We start from the raw sequence: 12,688 nt of genomic DNA on the forward strand, positions 1-12,688 counted from the left end.
AAGGAAACTAGAGTCCAAGGGCTAAGCCCTACCACAAAAATTAACATTGTCCTTTTCTCAAAAAAAAAAGAAAAAGGAGAGAAAAGAGTAACATACAGGCTGTAACCAGCCAGTGAAACAACAACCCCCTAATGAGAACTGAGCTACACCTGAAACACATTATGTGCATCAGGAGTTTAACAATCAGTCCTCACTAAAAGGAATGCCAGTTAACAAACTGGCTAAATAATTCAGCCAGTTCAGGAATCAGGTTTCCTCCTCCAAAAAAGGAAGCAGAAGCTAACAGTAACATACTGACTATAACACCAGCCAGCACAGAGTCAGTCCCCTAAACTGAGAAGACCTCTGAATCTCCTGTTTTTTTTTATTAAACAAGTTACAAAACAATTTACAAAAAACATTGACAGCTGTACACGAAAGACAGCAGTTTTACAAGGGAGGGGAGCAGCAAAGCTAGGCCCCGAACCCTACCGTTCAACCATTTTACAGGGAGAGGAGGACAAACCTCAAATCCCAGTTCCACATATGACAAGACAGTGACAATGACATTTGTACATTAGACAATACCGTTACATACAAAAGTGCAGACAATACAGACCCAGCAAGCCCCCGCCCCTCCCACCTCTGATTTATTTTAAGCTTCTGTGTGCTTAATTGGATCACATCTTGGACAATTGTATTGGTGATACCTCAACAGGAGTACTTGTGAATCTGCTTTCGTCAGGTGAAATTGGATAATTGAACTAAGATGGGCCATTTAGTTAGGTGCTGTGGAGGTATCCTTACTTCTGAGCCAGGAAGCCTGAGTTCAAATTCCATCTGCTCCATAGATATGTCCTAAATCTCTGAAAGGGTTGATAACTGAATGGCCTAGATATTTTTTAATGTGTCACTGGGATGTTGCACATCATTCTTATTCGGGAAAAATGGACTTTTTTCATGGTCGTTGAGACACACCACGATCTGAAGATTAGAGAAATGAGCAATCACATTTTGATAAATGTCTATTAGTAGCAGAAAGCTACTGGTCAGTTTTAAATTGATGATTATGCTCTATAAAACAAAGGAATGGTACTGGTTTAAACCAGTTTATCAGTCCTAATTGTAAGATGTTCCTTTTGCTTGGCTTTACTGGTTTTTTGAAATTAGTGATTGAATGCAAGTGGTTATACTTGGAATCATATTGTAATTTGCAAAACTTTCTTCTCATTTTAAGAAAATTCAGGACTAGAGACACTATTTTTATGTACCTTTTCTGTGATAATTAATTGGGCTTACTATCTTTGATAATTTGAAAGTGAAATCCAATGTTTATTAATTTAAAAGCTCTTGTCAAGGGAGTTAAACAATAGATCTGTTCCCTTCCTTGTAGGTGTCTACAAAACTACATTCCTGCCTACAGTTTAACTCTTTCCTGCCCAATCTGCCGTCAGACTTCTATCTTGCCTGAAAAGGGTGTTTCTGCGCTACAGAACAACTTTTTCATTACAAACCTAATGGATGTTCTTCAGCGGACTCCAGACAACAGCTGTGAGGACTCCTCCATCCTAGAGACGATCACAGCAGTAGCAGCAGGGAAACCCCTTTCCTGTCCAAATCACGATGGAAATGTAAGTTAACCCAGAGTGTTGCTACTCTGCTTCAACTTTAATCAGGATTGATTATTAAACTTGTCTATTTTAGTAATGATGATAGTAATGCAATTTTACTATAAATTACACCCGCTGCAAATTTGCGTATGTTCTTCAACCAATACTGGATGAATTAGTTGTCTTTACTTCTCTATGCACAAAGACAAGACCTCCTGCTTTAGACCAAATAATAATTTAATCTTGTAATACTTCAACAACATTAAAGATAATCCAGCAAATGAGACTGGATTATGAAGCATATTGTCAGAATTAGATCATACTGTTTATTGTCTAGTCTTTCTGTAATTAATGTGCTCACCATTCTGTGAAGGCTTTTTCATTTCCAAATTATTCTCATGATAGGTACTTCAAATGTGGTGAGAATCAAAGCCTGCTATTCCCAACTGGTTATGTACATCTTTTAAGCAGAAATGTTTGGACAGAAATTAAGAATAGAACACTTGTGGTTTTATAAAAGGTAAAAAAAAAAAGATATAGGAGATTTGGATGGGTCATAGGGATGAACATTAATGCTACAAAATCCCAGCTTTACAAAACTGAAACTCCAGTACTTAAAGCTACTATTTCTTAGATATCTTTTTCCTAAGCTGAATTTTATTCAATCTGCATCAAGTAAAATTTCAAAAGCCAACTTATTTTACTAATGAAAGCTTTGAGATTTCCAAAGAGTTTAATCTAATAAACAGGGTTACTCCCTTGATAGATCAGACCTGTAAATAATTGATCCATAGCCATGTGAAACAGATTGTGCTAACCTTTTTTGTTCCAAAATGTTTTCTCCAGTGTTTGATATGTTTCTCAATCCCATTTTCCTGCCTTCTCCCCTTTGATCCCCCTGCTAATCAAGAACCTATCTATCTCTGTCTTAAACACACTCAATGACTTGGCCTCCACAGCCTTCTGCAACAATGAGTTCCACAGATTCACCACCCTCTGGCTGAAGATATTCCTCCTCATTTCACTTCTAAAGAGTTGTCCCTTCACTCCAAGGATGTGAACTTGGGTCCTAGTCTCTCCTACTAGTGGAAACATCTTCTCCATGTCCATTCTATCCAGACCTCTCAGTATTCTGTAAGTTTCAATCGGATCATTACCACACCCTATCCTTCTAAACTCCACTCAGACCCAGAGACCTCAACCGCTCCTCATTCGACAAGCTCCTCATACCCAGGATCATTCTTGTAATCCTCCTCTGGCCCCACAAAATGCCAGCATATCCATCCTCCGATATGGGGCCAAAATTGCTCACAATATTCCAAATGCAGACTGATCAGAGCCTTACACGGCCTCAGCAGTACGTTTCTGCTCTTGTATTCTAGTTCTCTTAAAGATGAATGTTAACATTGCATTTGCCTTCCTAACTGCCAACTGTACCTGTATGTTAACCTTAAAAGAATCCTGAACCAGGACTCCTAAATCTCTTTATGCTTCAGATTTTTGAAGCATTTAGAAAATAATCCAAGCCTTTATTCTTCCTACCAAAGTGCATTGTGTCAAACTTTCCCACATTATATTCTATTAGCCACTTCTTTGCCCACTCTCCCAGCCTGTCCAAATCCGTCTGCAGCCTCCCCACTTCCTCAACACTACCTGTCTCTTCACTTCTCTGTGCAGATGACACAAACTTTACAACAATGTCCTCTGTTCCTTCGTCCAAATTTCTGATCATCCTCTTTTACTTGCAGCTCCCAAAAACAAGGACACTGAGAACAACTGTACGAATAATCCTAACAACGAGGATCCAAAAAGTTAGCACAACCTGATTCACATGGCTATAGATCAATTAATCACAGGTCTGATCTATCAAAGGAGTAACCCTGTTTTATAGATTATGGAAACCTCAAAGCTTTTATTAGTAAAAAAAAGATGGCTTTTGAAATTTTACTTGATGCAGATTGAATAAAATTCAGCTTAAGAAATAGTAACTTTAAGTACTGGAGTTTCAATTTTGTAAAGCTTGGATTTTGTAGAGTTAATATTCAGCCCTATGACCCATCCAACCTGCCTTATTGCTGCCAGCATTGTGCACCATCTACAAAATACATTATTGCAAGTTCCTTTTGACAGCACTTTGCAAGCCTGCACATTTGGCCACCTAGAAGAATAGGGGCAGATTTGAGAACACCACCAAAAGCCAGCTGCCATCCTGATTTTCAACTATTTGCATTTATTTCATGGTTATTAAGTCAAAATACTGACCACCCTAACCTCACTGTGGTGTACCTACACCACAAGGACTGCAATAGATTGAGGCAACTCACCACTGCCTTCTCTAGGCCAATTAGGGATAGGATATAAATGCTGTCATACCTAGCCTTTTCCACTTCATGTCAATGAATAGCTGATTTCCAAACAGGATATGAAGCAGGTAGGAGACATTGCTGGAATCCAGGTTAAGGAAAGTGTGAGATTTGTTGTCTGTTCTATAGTATTGAAAAGAATCTACAACTTATTTATGAAAATATGTAGACCAAAGTTATTTTTATTTATCTTGCCATAGCCCAATAATCCCACACAAAGTCAAATTGAGATTTTGAAAAAAAATATTCTGAATGTTTAATACCAATCTGTTAAAAGCAATGCTTGAAATGTGCAGCTTTTGCTTTGAGTCTTGGGCTGAAGGTTGGAGGGACTGTGAACGTTAATCTTAAGTCAGAATAAATGGAACAAATGTATTTGCAGCAAAACCAAATGTTTGGGGAGAGTGCGATAATAACTTTCTAATATCATTTCTCCTCCAGTGTTTACACATCTATCATTGTCTTTCTCCAGGTAATGGAGTTTTACTGCCAATCCTGTGAGACAGCAATGTGTCACGAATGTACAGAAGGTGAACATGCTGAGCACCCAACTGTTCCCCTCAAGGATGTAGTTGAGCAGCACAAGTCCTCCCTGCAGACTCAACTGGAGGCTGTCAAACAGAGGTAACTGCAAAATGTGCATGCAGCATGAGCCTAGCTCTGTGGTTTATCATCATCAGTGTTTGGATGGGAATACTTTCTGTCGGTTAGACGTGAACCAACTTGAGTTAACAAATTCTAAGGCTGGCGAGTTCAAAACTAGGCGGCATATTTCTAAGGTGAGAGGAGGAAGATTTAAAAAGGGCATGAGGGGAAATCTTTTCACACAGGGTGGCTCATATGTGGAATGAATTGCCAGAGGAAGTGGTAGGTGCAGGTACAGGAACAACATTTAAAACATTTAAAATCCCTTCCTGATGAAGGGCTTTTGCCCGAATTGTTGATTTTTCCTGCTCCATGGATGCTGCCTGACCTGCTGTGCTTTTCCAGCACCACTCTAATGTAGACTCTGATTTCCAGCATCTGCAGTCCTCACTTTTGCTTACAACATTTAAAAGACATTTGGACAGGTAAATGATAGGAAAGGTTTAGAGGGATATGGGCCAATTGCAGGTAAATGGGACTAGTCTAGTTTGGGAAACTTGGATGGTCAGGACTAGCTGGACTGAAAGGTCTGTTTTCGTGCTGTATGACTCTGACTCTATAAATGTTTGGTCAAATACCAGAAATATAAACCATGCTTTCTCCACAGCCAAGTTACTTTGCAGTTCTGGCATTCCTCGCTCCATCTGCTCGCCTACCCCATTTTGTTAGCTTTTTTGTTTTCTCCCTCTCCACAACTGCATCTATTGCTGACAAGGCAGGGGTAGTCAAACATGCATCAAGAAAGTAAGAAAAATGTCACTGCAATTCTACTACAAGTTAGCTTCCAATGTGCTCTGGCTTTGTCAATTATGAAGCCACATGATGGCTGTAAATTTTCTGAAGGTGCCCAGATTGGTGATCTATTGATGACCCATTACCTCCCTATATTACTGACTTGGCTGCTTCTGTTTAAGACTGGAGGCCAATGTGTCCTTTTAGCAAATCTGACGGAACTCTTACAGCATTCTCAAACTGGCACCCAGCTGTAGCTCATAAGAACATCTTGTTCTGCCAACAGAGGTAGAATTGTCTATAAGGATGATAGACGTGGGAGAATCATGAACTTGGCTGCACCAAGCCATTACACAATGAATAGAAATGTGAAATAGATTTCACCAAAAAAAACCCACAATGGCTTTTAGCTTTGGTTATTGAAGAACAATCTCACATGGATGAAATTATTGCATTCGGAGATAATTCCGTGTTTCTTTGTTTACCACTGCCTGCAGATTTGTGAAGTAGCAAGTTTGCAGACTTTACCTACCCTTCAGCAGTCAGCTTTGCTAATTCACACTTTTTCATCTTTCTGACTTTTATGGATATTCGTGCACAGAACAGGCCAATCAGCCCAACAATGTTATGCTGGTATTTATGTTCCACATGAGAGTCCTCCAGTTTTGCTTAATCTAATCCTATCTAAATATCTTTCCTAATTATTTTATAGCTGCTGTACTAATCTAACATTTATTAGCAAGTGTATCTCTGAACTATTCATCTTGACTGTTCCACGTGGCACTCGAGTCTCAGATCGGCCGTATTCTTATTTAAAACTGGGGCAGGTACAAAGAGATGAATAGCCTAGAACTAATTCATGGTACTTTATCCGTGTCTCCTCTCCTGGTCTGGGATTCTTGTACACATCAATTCTGCAAATTTTATTGTCTTGGAATTTGCAGGAATGTTCCTTAGTCTTAACTATGCCCCATCCTATCAGCAACCTACATACAATTTGGCATCATCAGCAAATATTGAAATCTATCTTGTGGCCTGAGTGTGAATAATGTACCAACCGCTTTAGAACACCATTTTCCATGTGTCACCTGAAAGCAAGGATTTAGAAAGTTGTTTCTTGTACGTTTTTAAATAAATGTTTACTGTATAAACCTTTGTCTCACCACTATACTCAGAACCTGCCATCTGTTCAGTAATGAAGTTCTTAACTTTCCCCGTGACAGCAACTGAAAGTAACACCACCAGGATGTTTGCACATTTAACTCTCATCCTGTTAATTATCTCAAAATCATTGTAATAGCTTATCTGCCCATTATAATAATTCTATTCATGGAAGATTGCTGTGTGCAAATTGACCAGCGACATTGTAACAGCATCTATACAACCAATAAAGTGTGAGGTGTGAAGTATCCTGAAATTTTGAGAGCACTGTATGAATGTAAGCCTTTATTATTGAGAAGGGATTTTTTAAACAAATGTAGCCACTTCCAATTAGTACACAGCAAATTTGAAAACATTTTGATGTAAAATGTAATTCCAATCCAAAGGGAACAACTGCAATAAAAGCTCTTTGTAAATAATTTTGGTGTTCCATGTCGTACATTCATCCTAAAACACTCTTTATAAAAAGAGAAATTGTCATTTTATGAAATTTTATCACTTGTACAAAATGTGATCAATAAAATAACTGCCAATCTATTAAATTATTAAGTATATTGAAACTTACATTTTCAAAAGGATGCCCAGAAAGTGTCCATGTTTCCCTCCAGCTTGTTGGTGTTGCTAGCAAATCCTTACAACCATGGATCTTGTCATGTGACAGCAACTTTGAAAAGTAATGTTTATTGTAAAACTGAGAATTTGACTTCATATCCCTTTCCAATAATCTAATTTCAAGTACACTTGCTCTTAATTTAAGAGGAAATCCCTGAGGAACAAGATTCTCAATCTGAACAGTGCTGCTCACTTTTGATTCCCTCCACTTTTATTTATATACTATGTTATTGTTCCCTTTACTTTTGATCCATTGTGTAACTTTTGGTGATTTTACCAGTTCTTTTTTAAAGAGAGGGATTGTAAAACAATAGAATTGTACATTAAGTTTGAATGCAGTTTTGTTCATTCTGAAACTAGGGTCTTAAATCTGAGCAAAGAAACTGAGGGTGAGGCATAAGTTGGCTAGGTGGATATGGAAAATAAACTAAAAGACAACAGTAGATAGTGGCTGGTATTTAAAGAAATGCAGTGTCTACAACAGATAAACATCACTCAAAGACACAATCACCAAAAAGGAAGGGTTTATCTACACTGGGTGACAAATGATGTTAAATTTTGCATTGGATCAGATGAATTGGCTGAATAAGCATGCCAGAAATAGTGGTAAAACCTAAGGACAGGAGCAATTTGGAACTCGGACATGGGAAAAAATGTTCAGAAAACGAAAAAAAAAAGCCTTAATGTAAGATAGCAAAGTGTGTACAGGTGGACTGTAAAATGTTATCAATTTGTGGATTTAAGAAATTGGCAAGGATAAATGTGGAGACAGGAAAATAGTGGAGAAACTAAACAGTTGCTTTCTGTCTGTCTTCAAGGGAGAAAATACATAAAAGCTTCCAGAAAAAAATGGGTGACCAAGGAACTTGTGTAACTGAACAACTAAAAAAAAGTACTGGGGCGGGGGGATGTGGCGAACAGCTGAAAAAGCAGATCTGTTGGCTTGATGTCCATAATAAGAAAAACATTTTAAAAATTATAAAGGTTGTGATAACTGAACATGTGGAATTGAATGGCAGAATTGGGCACAGTCGTCATGAATTTGTGAAAGGGACATCAGTTTTTTAAAAAAAACTTTCTCGAGCATGTTGCATCGATATGGGAGAACCAGTGGGTGTGGTGTATTTGGATTTTCAGAAGGCTTTTGATAAGTCCCATACAGAAGATTACTAAACAACATTTGAGTGCATATGATTGAGGGAAATATACAAATATGGATTGAGAATTGGTTAGTAATAGAAAACCAGGAATAAGAGGATGGTAGGTTATTACTTTGGGGTATTGTAAAGATCTGTGCTAGGTCCACAGATGTTCACAAACCATATGAATAATTTGGATGTGTGGACCAATTGTAATATTTCTAAACTTGCTGCTGACACCACGCTAGGTGAGAATGTAATTTGTGAGGAGCGTGCAAGAGGCTTCAATTGACTTGGACAGGCTCAATAACTGAGCCAAAACATAACAGATGAAATATAATTTGAATAAGTTCCAAAGATATTCTTCGCTATGAAAAACAAAGACAAGAATATTTCTTAACTAGTGAAAAGTTGGGAAGTATAGTGTCAGAGAGATCTGGGTTTCTTTGCTTCTGAGTCACTAAAAGCTAGCATGCTAGTGCAGCAAGCAATTCGAAAGGCAAATGTCAGTCATTTTGAGGGTGTTGAGTATATAAGTAAAGAGGTCTTACTACAATTGTATAAAGCCATGATGAGTCATCAACTGAAGTACTGTCTAGAGCTTTGGTCCCCTTATCTAAAGGGGGATATAATTGTCATAGGAGATTCACCAGATTAATTCCTAGAGTTGGCAGATTGCTTCCTGAGGAGAGATTGAGGAAAGTAGATTTGTATTCCCTAGAGTTTTGAAGAATGAGTGGTGATCTCATTTAAACTTATAAAATTCTTGCAGGATGTGACAGGGTGGATAAAAATGGAATGATTCCCTGACTGGTGACTATGGAACCAGGGAGAAAGTGAGATCTGCAGATGCTGGAGATCAGAGCTGGAAATGTGTTGCTGGAAAAGCGCAGCAGGTCAGGCAGCATCCAGGGAACAGGAGAATCGACGTTTCGGGCATAAGCCCTTCTTCAGGAATCAATGGAACTATGGAACCAGGACATGTAAATAAAAGAAAAGAGGAGGCTATTTAATGAATTTATTCATTCAGATTGGTGAATCTTTCAAATTCTCTACCCTAGGGCACTGTGGAAGCTTAATCATTGAGCAGATTCAAGACAGAAATCAGTAGGTTTCTGGAGCCTAATGACGACAACATTTTTTCCCACTGACCCTGTCTTAAGGCTTGAAAGTTGTTGCAGCCCCTCAGTGAGATGTGTGTAGAGTGGGGGAATGGACTGCAACAGCCAGGAAGAGTAGCAGACCTACATAGCAGTCACTGCTGCCTGAGTTTGCAGCAGCAAACCTGGGGTCCGAACCCTCACTTTGAGAAGGGCTGCATTAAGGAATACGGAAATAATGCAGAAAAGTGGCATTGATGAGATGATCAGCTGTGATCTTGAATGGTGGAGTAGGCTTGATGGACTGAATGGTCTACCCCAATAATTCTCATACCTACTTTTCCAGCCAACAAATACAATGATCACTTAGTATTATGACCTGTTAGTTTCAATTTCAGCCTAAAGAGAAGCCTCAATAAGTCTAAAATTGCCAGTCCTATTACCAGCCATTCTTTGCCCTTCTGGACCACAAGATCTGTTTGTGATGAACAGGTTTTTTTTTTTAAAACCCCAGTAAATAAGTTAAGGCATTTTTCACCCAGGAGAGCTGAGACTAGAGTTTGACCTAATTCTCAGATATACGGGTTGTACATTAACTTCCTGAATTATAAAATGATCTTCATCAAATGCAATATAAGTTATGAATTGTTCTGATAGCAGTGGCTGTAATATTGGTCTAATTTATCATCAAAACCAATTTTAAGCAATATTTCATGCAGAATGTACTTTACATACTGCAACCTGTCTGCTTGATGGATACAGAGACCTCACTCAGCAGAAAGTAATAATAATCCTCTTGAAGGTATTGATCTTCTGCCTTTTAACTGAGGTGCAGATCTTATGAGAAGTAATTGTTCTTTTTAGGACAAATATTATTCCATCATTTTCAGTGTTGCAATTGTAAGTCTCTAAGGGCTGGATCTATGATTTGGGAGCCCTTTCTGTAGCTTGGGCCATTTTGTAGCATTCCCATTTTTGACCGATGCGTGATTTTTGCCTGGGATTGTTATCTTTTTCTATTCCGGTTTCGGTGCAGTTTTCAGACTGCAAATCAATGCAAGAGAAGGGCAGATGGGAAGGTCTGTCCAGCACCTCTCAAACAGTACCACAGCTTGTAAAATCGATGAAAGGCCCCTTTAATGTCACTCCTTGCTCCCCATATCCACTCCATTAACTTCAAAAAGTGATTTGCTCAATTTCCATAGTGTACAACCCTCTGATTCCATTCAATATCATGGAGAGGGTAGACGTGGAGAGACTGTGTCCCCCTTTCTGGGACAGTCTAGGATCAGAGAGTATCATCGTAGAGTAAGGGGTTGCCTGTTTAAGACAGAAATTAGAAGGAATTTTTTTCTTAGTAGTTAAATCTGTGGAATTCTTTACTGCAGAGGGCTGTCGAGCCTGCTTTAAGGCTCGTCGGATGCTGCCTGAATTGCTGTGCTCTTCCAGCACCACTGATCCAGAGCCTGCTTTAAGTATATTCAAGGCTGAGAGATTTCTAATCAAAAAGGGAATCCAGGGTATGGGGAAAAGGAAGGAAAATGGAGTTGAGGATTATTAGATCTCCTTGAGCAGATTAGATGGACCTGCTACTTCTACATTTCATGGTCTTATAGCGACCATTCATGCAGTGAGAATGTGTCTCTGTATTCCAGGTCTTGAGTAGCAAAAAGATTACTCTAATCTCTACCTACCTGACACTAATGTCCATTTCTTTTTGGTGAAATTCAGGACTTGTAATCAACATTACCGAAATGGATTAACTGGTCATTTACCTCACTGCTGTGTTTATGTCCTTGCTGTGAGTGCAAACACAAATGGTTCTGTATAATTGCTTATTTGCCTAGGTATTCCTTGTTGTAAAATGTTCGTATGTTTAAATAAAATAAACATGGATTACTTCAAGCTTAAATCAAAATGTAGGCTTTGAAATTTTATTAATAAATATTGAGTATCTTTAATTGGGGTGAATAAATGCACAGAAATGTTTCAAAATTCAACCATTACCAGACTGGAGGAGAGAGCTTTGAGGGATTCTACTTTTGTTTGTTACTGATTATTAAATAACAAATTGGAAAAGCATTTCACTGCTCATGTAACTTGTCTGCTATCATCCATAAACCTCTCTTCATATTCCCATAATCTTTTTAAATCTGCATGATGAACTGTCATCATGCATGTCAGAATTAGAATTTGATTCCCTACAGTGTGGAAACAGGCCCTTCGGCCCAAGTCCACACTGACCTTCTGAAGAGTAACCCACCCAGACCCATTTCCCTCAGATTAATGCACTAACACTATGGGCAATTTAGCGTGGCCAATTCACCTGACCTGCACATCTTTGGACTGTGGGAGGAAACCAGAGCACCCGGAGGAAACCCACACAGACACAGGGAGAATGTCTGTGTGGAGTTTGCACAGTCACCCAAGGCTGGAATCAAACCTGGGTCCCTCGCACCGTAAGGCAGCAGTGCTAACCACTGAGCCTGGTGTCCATTCCTGTTTCCCTTCCGGCTCTATTTCTTTTCCTAGTATTTTCCTGTATCAATTTTAGTTTTAATTGGATACCATTTCCTAGTCCAGCAGGGAGTTGATTATATTTTCTGACCTTGCCTTATGTAGCTATCTAAGCGATTTAAGGAGGATTTGATTAGATTTAAACACCAGTGTCAGTAATCTGAGTAAACCTAACAAATAGTAGTTCGATCTGACTTTCGATCTGAACAACTCTGCTCACCAAGATTTTCCCACTAATCCCCTCCCATATGATTTTAACAATTACTTCCTTTTACCCTTCTTGAGCTAGCTAGTGTTTGATCGTGGAAAACACAGCATAATTAATACAGTCAAGAAAAAATTCACCCCACCCCCCACAAGAGGAACTAGGACCAGGATAAGTTTAAAAAAATTAAACTTATGCCGGTTTTAAAGATTATGGGAATAAATAGTATGAACAGAGACTTAGTGGACCAACCTATGTCAGCGTTCTAACATTTCAGTTTATGTATTGGTTAGAGTTATCCACATAAACAAAACAATTCCGGGATTAGGAGGGAGGGTGGAAGAAAGATGTGATTGAGTGAAAAGTACCTCAGAACATATTAGATGCCCCTGCTGGGTGTGTTTTTGGTGGATGAGCAGGTAAAATAGGCTGGGTAGCTAGCCAGGCAGCATCCGTAGAGCAGGAGAATCGATGTTTCGGGCATAAGCCCTTCTTCAGGAATGGGGCTGGTGTGCCAAGTGGGCTGAGATAAAGGGTAGGGGGGAGGGAATTTGGGGGAGGGGTGCTGGGAATACAATAGGTGGAAGGAGGTGAGGGTGAGAGTGATAGGGCGGAGAGGTCAGGA

The 12,688-nt window shown here is 39.0% G+C and overlaps 1 protein-coding gene across 6 annotated transcripts in view; it reads left to right on the forward strand.

Moving 5' to 3' along the window:
- Positions 1-12,688, forward strand: part of trim2a (tripartite motif containing 2a) — a 165,811-nt gene that overhangs the window by 114,824 nt on the left and 38,299 nt on the right. For all 6 annotated transcript variants that reach the window (XM_043700083.1, XM_043700064.1, XM_043700072.1 and 3 more), the window contains exons 3-4: positions 1,373-1,610; positions 4,425-4,576. In XM_043700083.1, the coding sequence (XP_043556018.1) occupies positions 1,373-1,610; positions 4,425-4,576 (390 nt within the window). The remainder of the gene's footprint in view (positions 1-1,372; positions 1,611-4,424; positions 4,577-12,688) is intronic.

The sequence above is a fragment of the Chiloscyllium plagiosum genome, chromosome 1, assembly GCF_004010195.1.
Source record: "Chiloscyllium plagiosum isolate BGI_BamShark_2017 chromosome 1, ASM401019v2, whole genome shotgun sequence".
Classification (NCBI taxonomy): Eukaryota; Metazoa; Chordata; class Chondrichthyes; order Orectolobiformes; family Hemiscylliidae; genus Chiloscyllium; species Chiloscyllium plagiosum.